The sequence below is a fragment of the Amblyraja radiata genome, chromosome 18 (assembly GCF_010909765.2).
Source record: "Amblyraja radiata isolate CabotCenter1 chromosome 18, sAmbRad1.1.pri, whole genome shotgun sequence".
NCBI classification, from domain to species: domain Eukaryota; kingdom Metazoa; phylum Chordata; class Chondrichthyes; order Rajiformes; family Rajidae; genus Amblyraja; species Amblyraja radiata.
In genome coordinates, this window is record NC_045973.1 from 16,671,232 (window position 1) to 16,683,758 (window position 12,527).

At 40.8% G+C, this 12,527-nt stretch overlaps 1 protein-coding gene across 1 annotated transcript in view; it reads left to right on the forward strand.

The window, feature by feature from the left end:
* Nucleotides 1-12,527, forward strand: part of bsn (bassoon presynaptic cytomatrix protein) — a 322,179-nt gene that overhangs the window by 151,521 nt on the left and 158,131 nt on the right. The window contains exon 4 of the mRNA XM_033036746.1: nucleotides 6,489-7,028. Coding sequence (XP_032892637.1) covers nucleotides 6,489-7,028 — 540 coding nt within the window. The remainder of the gene's footprint in view (nucleotides 1-6,488; nucleotides 7,029-12,527) is intronic.

Sequence of the window (12,527 nt, forward strand, 5' to 3'; positions counted from 1 at the left end):
ATCAGAATCCTCAGTTTACTGTGTACCCTCCAAGTCAAAGGGAGACAGATGGACACGCAGATACAACGATAGTTCTATGGTTACATAACCCAGAGACTTGGACCGACAATTCAAGAACCTGAGTTCAAAACCCACCATGCAGTTGTGGAATTTAAATTTAGTCCATGAATTAAAGTTTAAAATCGCTTCTCTTTGTAATTATGGTCGTTAAAATGCCAGATTGTCATCAAAACCAATGTGATCATTAACATCCTTCAAGGGAGGAAATCTACCATCCTTATCTGGTCCACCTGTATGCACCCTGGGGCTTGCAGAATTGTGGATGATGTTAAAATGCCTTAATAAGTCACTCAGTTGTATCAAACCATGACATTAACAAAGTTGCCAAATTCTTGTGGGTAAGGTTACACCCAACCATATAAAGATCATCTCACAATGATCTGGAAAATGATATTTAACGGGACTGAACTGGCCTACAAATCAATCTGATATAGTTGTAATCATCCCAAGGCAATTTACCAGATCTCTTGAAACTCAAAAACAAACTGATGCTAGAAATTTGACATTGGAAATGCAAGAAATATCTTTGTAAATAGAAACGGTTAACATTTCAGGTCCAAGATCCATCGTCAGAGTTTGGAAAGAGAGAAGTAAGTTAGTTTATGGAGATGGCGGGGCAGGGATGGACAAATAAGTTAACGCGACAGATACAATCAGATTATGCTTTTTTCTTTGCATCATATTTTGCAAATAGCAAGTCTGTGGGGCATGCCCAGTGGACCACGCGGGGGGGGGGGGGGGGGGGGGGGGGGGGTAGAGAGGCCGGGGGAGGGGGGGAGGGGCGCGGGGGGGGGGTAGAGAGGCCGGGGCGGGGAGAGAGGCCAAAGGACCACGAGTTGGGCTGCCGCGGTCTTCAGCTATGATCTTTGGTCTTCAATCCACCGCCCAACTTCATCTCCGGCTGCGTCTTTTGAATAACGGGGGAGGGAGTAGGGAGGGGTCGGGGGGGTTGATGTCTATCGCGGCGCGAGGAAGACGGCACGCAGACCCATTGTGACGTCATCAGCGAAAAGCAGTCGTATGTATATTCAAAGTTTTGTCATATTTTTGAACATTTTCAGTAATAACTTGAGAAATAAGGCATGAATTTCAGATAAGGTGATTTTGGACTCCACGGGAAAAATGTCTCCCGGAGTATGTAAATATTTTATCGTTGCCGCGTAGATTTTTAGCGAAGATGTGATTATACTCACACACACATCCACATACAAGATCAGACATTTAATAGTTACTAAACTAAGTGGGACCCGTTGGTGGGGGGGTGGGGGGGGATAGAGAGAACGTGAGGGGGGCAGGGAGAGGGGGAGCGTGAGGGGGCAGGGAGGGAGGGGGGAAGAGAGGGAGCTTGAGGTGGCAGAGACGGAGGGGGAGAGAGGTGAGGCAAGAAGGAGCTTGAGGGAGCAGAGATGGAGCGGGGGGAGGTCAGAGATGGAGGGGGGTTGAGTTTGAGGGGTGGGGGGCGCGTCGTCACGGGGAGGACTGGTTCCCGAACGCAATACTCCTGGCTGCAAAACGCACCCGTCCACTACCCGTTGCCCCCACGGGAGGCGTGGGGGGCAGAGAGGGAGCGTGAGGGGGGCAGAGAGGGGGTAGAGTTTGAGGGGTGGGGGGGTGCGTAGTCAGAGGGGAGAGTTGGTTCCCAAATGCAATACTCCCTCGCTGCTGGCTCCCTTGCTGCAGGCTCCAGGCAGGGCCCGAGAACAGGGAGGAGTGCTCGAGGGGTGACTTCACTCACAGCGCGAGCAAGAAGACAGCGGGATTTTTTTCAAAGGTCTTTCATATTTGTGAACACCCGGGCTGGGTTTGCGAGTGGCGCGGCCGGGCGACGTCACTCGCAGCACGTGGACACAGCGTGCAGCCATTGTGATGTCATCACGTCATCAGCCAAAACCAGCGGTTTTATTTTCTAAGTTATTTGAGATTTGTAAACATTTTGATTAATAACTCGAGAAATAATGCATGAATTTTTCAGATGAGGCAATTTCGGAGTCCACGGGATAAATCTCTATTGGAATACGTAAACATTTTACCGTTTAGGCGTCTTTTTTCGAGCAGATGCGATTATACACACACACACACCCACACACATCCAAGATCAGAGTTTTATAGTTATAAGGATATATAGATATGATATAATATGATGATGTACGAGGCAAGGTTTTTTACGTGGAGAATGGCGGGTGCCTGGAAGGACTGCCAGGGTTGGTGGTGGAGGCAAATATGTTAATGACATTTAAGAGGCTCTTAGATAGGAACAAGGATATGTACGGAAAGAAGGGATATGGATCCTTTGGCAGGCAGATGAGAATTCTTGATGCCAAAATATTACATTACCAAAAAAAATCCTTACATCTGTACATGACTTCCTTAATATACTTCTCATGTGATGGCCTTAATTCATCATCTCAGACTGCTCTGTCTGACATTTGCATCTGCCAGTCCCATGGCTCAAAATGCTCTCCAGACAAAGTCTACATTTGCAAGGAATTGATTGGTATTTGTGATTCTCATTTCAAATGGACAAAGTAAAATAGTTCAGCAATTTATCGAAATCTCAATGACAAAACTGCAGTGAATGTCACGTTCTAAATTTAGAGAGCATTAAAAACATGAGAGAAATGAGTCAAAAGTTTCTACAGTAAACCCTTGTTTTAGCCCATCCCTTTATGACGGATTTTGGTTATAGCAGACTGACATACCGACGACTGCCCCCAGCTTGCATCTCGCCCATGGTCACTTGCAGGACCAGCTGCACTTACGTTGCCCCCAGTTCACTCCCCCTCCCTGACCGGAACTTCTGCCACCACTGCTGGTCCTCACAGCTTCCTCAGCCACTTCCAGGTCGTGCCTACTGCCACCACCGATGACCGTTACCTGCACTTTTGGCCGGCCGCGGACCATGACCATTGACTTCACCGATCCTCGCCTTTCCCCCAACTGCCTTGGAATTGGTGGAGAGGTGGAATATTGCGTTGGGGGACCAGCCCTCCCGTGTGAACATGGGTCCCAACGTGTCCCACTCAGTCTAGTATAATATTATTATTTTTTTATTTATTTTTTATTTTTTAATTTATTAGAAGTAGACATATTATAAAATGTAGTTACATGTTATAGTAAAAAAAAAAAAACTTTTCATATACATCAGTCATACATTATTAAAATTTTCCATTATCAATTACTTCTGCTTCTAGTATTTTTATTTTTTATAGAAAGCGAGAAAAAGAGAGGGTAGAAAGTTACAAATAAAAAAGAAAGCAAAAAACAAAACAAAAAACAACACAACAAAAAAACAAGGGAGGTGGAATGGGTTACCTGTGATACATCAATGGAGATAGGTTCGTAGGTTATAAAGTATAGAGTATAGTTTTTCATCTGTTCCTGAGTTCAAGTTTCAGCTGGGTCCTCGTGCTGTGCCAATCTATCCCTTCAGATAGTTAATGAATGGAGCCCAAATTTTATGGAAAAGATCTTGTTTGTCCATTAAGACAAGTCTAATTCTTTCTAAGTATAGGGTCTCCGACATTTCCGTAATCCACATTTTAATTGTGGGGGTTGTAGGGCCTTTCCAAAATTTTAATATTAATTTTTTTCCGGTTATTATACTGTAATTGAGGAAGTTTCTTTGGTTTGTTGTGAGTGTTAAGCTTTGTTCTGATATTCCAAGTATTATTAATTTTGTGTCTGGGTCCAGTTTTGTATTAATAACTTCTGAAGTTATTTCAAAAATATCTGTCCAGAAATGTTTAAGTTTTATACAGTTTGCAAACGTATGTGTTAAATTAGCCTCTAAATGTAGACATTTATCACAAATAGGAGAGATTTGTGGGAAGATTCTGTTTAGTTTTATTTTAGAGAAGTGTAGTCTATGTAAGACCTTGAATTGTATTAAAGTATGTCTGGCATTTAATGAACATTGATGTATTTGTTGTAAACTTTCGTCCCACATATCTTTCGTGATAGGATGACCTATTTCATTTTCCCATTTGTATCTATATGGTTCGGTCGGTGGTACCTCGTTATTTAGTAGGGTGTTATAAATATAAGCTATTAGTTTTTCAGTATTAGGACGCTTGTTCAGACATTCATCAAGAATTTCTGATTCCCTATTCCTGTAAACTTGTGTATTAGATTTAACATAATCTCTAATTTGTAGATATCTGAAGAAATTATTTGAGTGCAGTCCATAATTCAGTTGTAACTCTTGAAATGAAAGAAAAGTACCTTTCCCATAAAGATGTCCTATATTTTTGATTCCATGATTTTTCCATTGTGTGAAACCTTTGTCCATAAAGGATGATTTGAATAAAGGATTATTTACAATGGGAAGGCAGAGTGGTATATTATTCAATTTTAAATCTTTTTTTATTTGTTTCCAAATTCGTATTCCACTATGTATTATGGGGTTTTCTTTATAGGTTTTTTTGTGCAGTTTTGTGGGGGCAAATATGATCGGTCCAATTTCAAAAGGTAGACAGTCTTCCTTTTCCATCATTAGCCAATCTGGTTGTTGGTCCATTTCTTCCAGCCAAAAATTCATGTTTTTAATATGGACTGCCCAAAAATAAAATAAGAAATTTGGCAAAGCCAGACCTCCATTTATCTTTGATTTACATAAATGTTTTTTACTTATTCTATGATTCTTATAATCCCAGACAAAACTTGTAACAATGGAGTCGACTTTTTTGAAAAACGTTTTTGCGATATATATCGGAATTAATTGAAGTAGGTACAGCAGTTGCGGTAAAAAAATCATTTTTATAGCATTAATCTAGTATAATATTATTTTAATGTTATGAGGAGAATTTGGCAATCAGTTGGTCTTGCTATGGAAGTAGTATTCTATTCAGTTTTTACATTTCAAGTGAAATAATCCAATAATTTATGGTTGTTCTCATCTGACATGATAGGGCAGCACAATGGAACAGCTGCTGAACCTGCTGCTTCACAACTACTATGACTCGTGTTCAATCCTGACCTCTAGCACTGTCTGTGTGGAGCTTGAATGTTCTATCTGCAATTGCATGGGTGCTCTGTTTCTGTCCCACAAAAGACAGGCAATTGTTAAGTTAATTGACATTGAAAATAAAAATAACTGCAGGTACTGGAATGTATAAACAGAAAATGCTAATAAAACTCAGCTGATCAGACAGCATTTATGAAAAGAGAAATAGTTAACATTTTAGGTCTGTAAACCATTTTCATGATTATGAAAATATGAAGCTAATTAACCTCCGTTACAGAGAAAGTATGAGAGTGCGATAGGTGGTAGAAAGGGAATTTTTCTGGAGTGAAATTATGGGGATAGTTAAAATAAGATTAACCTTCTTTGACATGCTAATGCTGTGTTCAATCTATGTAATGTTGTAGCGTCAAACACTACTGTAATGGCAATTTCTTAACTTTCTCAATGTCCAACTTTGATAGCCATTACTACTCGGGGATGTGGTGATGATATAGCTTACGCACAAGCAGATAGCAAAAACAAATCTTCCAGTCGCTGTTTCTTGATTAATTGGTCTTTTATTGAAGTAGTACAAAACAAAGAAATGATTCATATAAATTTTTGTTCTTACTAATCGTTTCATCCGTGTCGTGTCGAGTACAAATGAGTCTCGTAGCAATAATCGTTTGTCTTGTGGTCGTGTGGTGGCTGTTGTCTTCACCATCCCTCGAGGCAAACTAAAACTCCCAATCTATGAGTCTGCACTAGCCTCCTCAGATGTAGACATGTCCATCTACGTATATAATCCCGCCCACTGGCATACAAAAAGATAAAACTAGAAATATCCAGACATGACGATAATATACTAACTTAAGCATAAATGGCCCGTACAACTACAGAAAAATGGGAAGGAAAGAAGGGATGGCAGGCAAAAATTGTCATTTCTTACACAATCAACTGTAAATTGTCCACTACGTGTAGATGAGTGGTAGAATCTCGGGAAACTTGATGGAAATGTGTTGAGAATAAAATGAGTGCAAGATTAATATCAGTGAATGCTTCATGGCCAGTACAAACCCAGTGGATTGAAAGGCATGTATCTGTGCTATATAACTTTTGTCACTTTATGACAAAATGTTATGGATGCTAGAAATTTGAAAAAGATAAATCTCTGCAGGTCAATAATATTGGATGTTTTATCACTTGCCTGGCTTAGAAAGGACAGAACAAATATATGGGTTACATGCATGATCACTGCAAATAGCACAGATAAGGTATCGCTGGGAATACAGGCACCACAATCACATCAATAAATGTTATGCTATAATGCAAGTGATGGGCATAAATCAGGGACCTTAAATTTCAGTGAATATTTTGTGCAGAACCAAACACAAATCACAAAATTATAAAATGTATGGCTTATGCACAGGTATGGATTGTCTTCTGAATCTTCTAACGCCATTTTTTATTTTCCTTCCTCCTGCAGAAAAAAGAGTGGCTCTGCCTGAACTGTCAGACTCTGCGGCTAATGTCTGGAAATTTAGGAGATGCGTCTCTTTCTGCCCCACCATCTGCATTAAAACCACAACCAGCATTATCACCACACCCGCAAGGGCAAATGGGTGCCAGTATGCAACAAAGGAAAGGGAGCAGTCAACAACAGCAAGTTGGATCTGTGCAACAAATTCAGCAGCAGGTCCCTCCAGCAGCAGGTCAACAATTCTCACTGCAGAAGGGACCGTCAACACTGAAGTTAACAAAACAGTCCACACCAACTAAACAGCAAGGTCCATTGGTTGTAGGTAAACAGCAAACGCAGCAAATGCATCCTGGACACACTGAGCCCCAGAAGCTTTCCCAGACTGCAGACCCAAACAGGTCACAGTCAGCTAAAACAAAGCCAAAACCTGCAGTGCAGAACACTACCGTGTCTGTACCATCAAAAGTGATCAGCACAGACAAGAAAGTGGACCCTTCAAAGGAAATCACCCAGGCAGCCGATCTGCAAAAAGTAAAAATGCAAGAGGTAAGCTACTTGCTCTAACAAAGACCAAAAAGTACGTAAAATATTATTTTGTAATTGAAACATGGATCAAGAAACAATCACGTACGTTTTAAAGTTAGATCTTGAATTTAAACTGGAGGCACCTTCTATGTAGGGCAGGTAACTGTTGTCAGGTCAAGAAAACTGGGGTTTCTCAGTGGCCCTGTGGAATTTAAGCATGGGGGTCCTTTAAATCAAATTATTACCTGCTTGAAAGCATGATCAATAGGCCTTTTGGGTGGGAAGGCACTCTGGAAGTCCGTATAAAATCTTTTAAGATCTGGATGTATGAACGAACCTATTGCTGAGGCATAGGCTGGTGATGGTTATGGAAAGTTTGGAGTGCCTTCCAATTCTGTTTAGTCTTGGTTGTGGGTCAATAAATTACAGGTGGTATTCATTAATAAAGTCAACTAGATTGGAAACTCAAGATACCTTTATCTAATCTTTATCCTTTATGTGGAGTCATAGAGTGGTTCAGTGCAGAATGGGTCATTCAGCTCACATGGCCATGCCCGTTTTTTGCCCATTTATACTAATCTCATTTGCCCTCAATAGGTCCCTATCCTTCAGTGCCTTGCCTAGTGCCTGTATAAATGTCTCTTAAACCGAGTAACTTTATCTGATTCCACCATCTCCACTGGCCAATAATTCCAGATATCAATTTGTTTTTGTGTAATTAGTCTTCTCAGTCAAATCCCTTGTTTTTAATACTCTTCTCATGGGAAAATTGACTATTGAGATTGACTATCTACCCTATCTATGCCTCTTACAATTTTATATCCCTCTATAAGGTCACCCCTCAACCTCCTTTGACGCAAGGAAAATAAATCCAGCCCATCTAGTCTTTCCCCTCGACTAAAGTCTTCCAATACAGGCAATATCCTAGTAAAAGCTTTCAGATTATACTGGTCATTTTTGGCCTCAGTAATGTACTGTAGGGCTAATTACAGGTCTTCGAGGTTGTGGGGAAAAGGCAGGAAAATGGCGTTAGGAGGGAGAGATAGATAGATCAGCCATGAATGAATGATGGAGTTGACTTGATGGGCCAAATGGTCTAATTCTGCTCCTCTCACTTATGATCTTACGATTATTTATCTTCTTAGCCCAATTTCTCAACCATGTTGGATTACAACCCTGAAAGTAAGTAGTAAGTAGTCAGATAAGTATAAAAGCAAAAGATTCAGCAACTTTTTTTTACATTGTAGAAAGTACTCAGTAAGTCAGACAAAAAAGTGCATTATTTTATTGTGATTACTTCTGTTGCTGGCTTAAATTATTTTGGTATTTTGTCCCTTAATTCTGACGGTGAGCAATACCAATAAATAGTGTACAGACTACATGATGATTCAAACTAGTAGCCTCACTGCCCACACCATGATTGTACCATGTTCTCCCTTTGTGCATCACTGACCTTAATTTTTGTTAAATGAACCTGACGTTTAAAAAATGCAAGGTTTGTAATGGGTCACATAAAATACGGAAATTGCTGGAGTAACTCAGCAGGTCAGTCAGCATCTCCGGAGAACAAGGATAAGTGACTTATTGGGTCAGGACTCTTCTTCAGACTGATTGTGGGTGGGTTGATAACTGGAAGAGAGGTGGGGGCCAGGACAAAGCCTGGCAAGTGATATGTGGATACAGGGGAGGGGCGATTTTGATAGGTTGATGGTTGGACAGAGATGAAGAGACAAAACATGTGAGAAAAGGCTCGAAGAGGTCTGAATTGTAAACCCAGAGGAAGGAATATAGATGGGAGAGGACAGAGAGAGGGGTGGGTGGGGGGAATTGGGGGGGCTTGTTAATGGCTTAGCTATCTTAAATTGGAACATTAAATTTGTGGTAGGAGTTAGAGAGTGACAGGAGTATTGGATTTCAGATTGGAGACTTGTAGTTAGAGGTGTGCCTGTCGAGATCAGTGATGGGCCTCTTGTTGGTCACCATATTTAGTAATGATTTGAATGATAAAATAGGTGGCATGACTAAGTTTGTGGATGACACCAATACTGATGGTGTAATGGACAATGAGAAACAATGACCAGGGTTACATCGGGATCTAGATGAACTGGGAAAGTGTGCAAAGGAATAGCAGATGACTTAAAGTCCAATATGTGAAGTAATACATGTTTGGATATTTAGCCAGACTAGGACATACACAGTGAATGGCAGGACATTAAGAAAGGTGGTAGATCAGAGATCTTGGGGTACAAATACGTTATTCCCTGAAAATGGCGACGGAGTTGGTATAGTGAAGAGGTGTATGGCAAGGTTGCCTTCATCTGTTGGGACATTGAGTGAGACTGAACTTGGTGAGACTGAAGTTGTAGCATTGTGTGCAGTTCTGGTCGCCATAGGAAGAATGGGATTACGCTAGGGAGAGTACAGAAAAGATTTGCAAGGATGTTGCAGGACTGGAGGGCTTGAAATAGAAGGAGAGACTGGATAGGCTGGGACTGTTTTCCCTGAAGCAGGGGAGGCTGATGATGGCCTTAGAGGGTTATAAAATCATTAGTTAATAAGTTCTTGGAGCAGAATTAGGCTATTCGGCCCATCAAGTCTACTCTGCCATTCAATCATGACTGATCTGTCTTTCCCTTTCAACTCCATTTTCCAGCCTTTCCCCGTAACCCCTGACACCTTTGCTAATCATGAATCTGTCAATCTCCGCCTTAAAAATATCCACTGACTTGGCCTCCACAGACGTCTGTGGCAAAGAATTCCACACCCTTTCACCACCCTCTGACTAAAGAAATCTTATCTCATCTCCTTTCTAAAGGTACGTCCTTTTATTCTGAGGAGCATAGAAACATAGAAAATAGGTGCAGGAGTAGGCCATTCGACCCTTCGAGCCTGCACCGCCATTCAATATGATCATGGCTGATCATCCAACTCAGTATCCTGTACCTGCCTTCTCTCCATACCCCCTGATCCCTTTAGCCACAAGGGCCACATCTAACTCCCTCTTAAATATAGCCATTGAACTGGCCTCAACTACCTTCTGTAGCAGAGAATTCTCTCTGTGTGAAAAATGTTTTCCTCATCTCGGTCCTAAAAGATTTCCCCCTTATCCTTAAACTGTGACCCCTTGTTCTGGACTTCCCCAACATCGGGAACAATCTTCCTGCACCTAGCCTGTCCAACCCCTTAAGAATTTTGTAAGTTTCTATAAGATCCCCCCTCAATCTTCTAATAGAGGAGCAGAGGGACATTAATAAGGTGGATGGTCACAGTCATTTTCCCAAAGTAGGGAATCAAGAACTTGAGAGCATAGTTTTAAGGTCAGTTGGAAAAGATTTAAAGGGGACCTATGCGGTAAGTATTTACAAACAATGGGTGGTGGATGCCTGGAATGAGCTGTCAAAGGAAATGATAGAGGTGAGTATATCACAATACATGAAAGACACTTGGGCGGGTACATGAATGGAAAAGGATTAGAGGGATATGGGCCATATACAGGCAAATGGGTCCAGCTCAGGTCGGCATCTAGGTTGGCATGGACAAAATGGGCTAAGACTTGACTTGGTCCAATGACTGTGGCACATAGATGGCTCCAACTAAGAAGCACATTTAATTGAAGGGAAAGTATTGATTTGATGAGATGTACATAGATGCCAGAAAACAGGGATAAGAGAGATATTCTCAAAGTGGAATAAGTGACTCATCGTTTCCCACAAGAATCTCTGCGTGAATTCAAGTAATCAGTCTATTTAGTAATTTTTAGAAAGCGTATTAGAAAACAATCTGTCCAAACTTGCCATTGACAGGTACACAAACAGAGACTGATAGATTAAATGAATGGAAGAACTGTGGCAGATAAATTCCAGGCCTGTTATATAAAGAGAACTTGAATTACTAGTCATGGAGTCTGCAACAACAATCTTCCTATCAAAACAAGAACACTTGTGAAATGTTAAGAAATAATTATTCACACAAAGAAGTTTGGAACTCTTCTTCACAAAAAATATAGCAGTACATGCTAACTTAATTCAAGTGAAATCTGAGTTTGATTGCTTTGTAAAAATCTAGCACTGGATTGTAACGACAGGGATCACGTTGAGGAGATTGGTGAACGAACAAGTGATATTCACCATAAGAGGTCTAGCAGTAATAAGTTTTTGCTTTGCTCAACATCATTGAATGGGTCTCAAGTCTTTCATTATTTAAATATTGACACATTGCTGATGTTGATTCAGTTCTATTGAAACCTCTTCAAATAAAAAAAATCTTGGGAATCCCATTTAAATATTAATATTGCTGTGGACTCTTACATTTAACTTCTAACATTTAACAGACTATTTCCAAATAGCTGGAAGGGGTTCCACTGGGAAGCATTTTGTTAGCATGCAAGGACTGATGTAGCATGTCAGCTGGGCAATAAATAAATAAAAATAAAATCACTGATCAAAGGGCATACTTTGCTTGGCCTTGGGTGGATAGAAGGCCGATGACCGTATATCCAATATAAATTATATATATATTAATATAAATCATTGATAAATTAATTGAGTAAAATATCCTGCTTTTCTGGCTTATATTAGCCTATAACCATACAACTTAAAATCTTTTGGATATTTAGACATTTGGATATTTAGTCATTTGGATGTGTAGTCATTTGGATATGTAGGCACAGAGAACCATTTGAGTATCATAAGTATAATAAACACACTGGTTTCTCACAGTGTTCAGGAAGCATTTGCAAGTATTGTTACATCAATGGAAAGGGTTTTTTTTTGATTAAATAGAAAGAATGTTATTACTAGGACCAGAGGCCATAGCCTCAGAATAAAAGGATGTACCTTCAGAAAGCAGATGAGATGAATTTTCTTTAATGCGGAATTCTTTGCCACAGACGGACGGCTGTGGAGGCCAAATCAGTGGATATTTTTAAGGTGGAGAGTGACAGATTCTTGATTAGACTTAATAATAATAATAATACATTTTATTTATGGGCGCCTTTCAAGAGTCTCAAGGACACCTTACAAAAATTGAGCATGTATAGGAAAAACATGTAAGGGGAATGAAATAAATATTAGAGACATGACTAGTACACAAAGTAAAGACAGAATTCAATACAAAACACAGCATGAGGCAATTAATGCACAGATGAAAAGGGACGGGGACGTGGGGCTAAGGATAGGCAGAGGTGAAGAGATGGGTCTTGAGGCGGGACTGGAAGATGGGGAGGGACACGGAATTGCGGATCAGTTGGGGGAGGGAGTTCCAGAGCCTGGGAGCTGCCCTGGAGAAGGCTCTGTCCCCAAAACTGCGGAGGTTGGACTTGTGGATGGAGAGGAGACCGGCTGATGTGGATCTGAGGGACCGTGAGGGTTGGTAGGGGGAGAGGAGGTCAATGAGATATGTGGGGGCCAGATGGTGGAGGGCTTTGTAGGTGAGGACCAGGATTTTGTAGGTGATCCGGTGGGAGATGGGAAGCCAGTGAAGTTTTTTGAGGACTGGAGTGATGTGATGCCAGGATTTGGT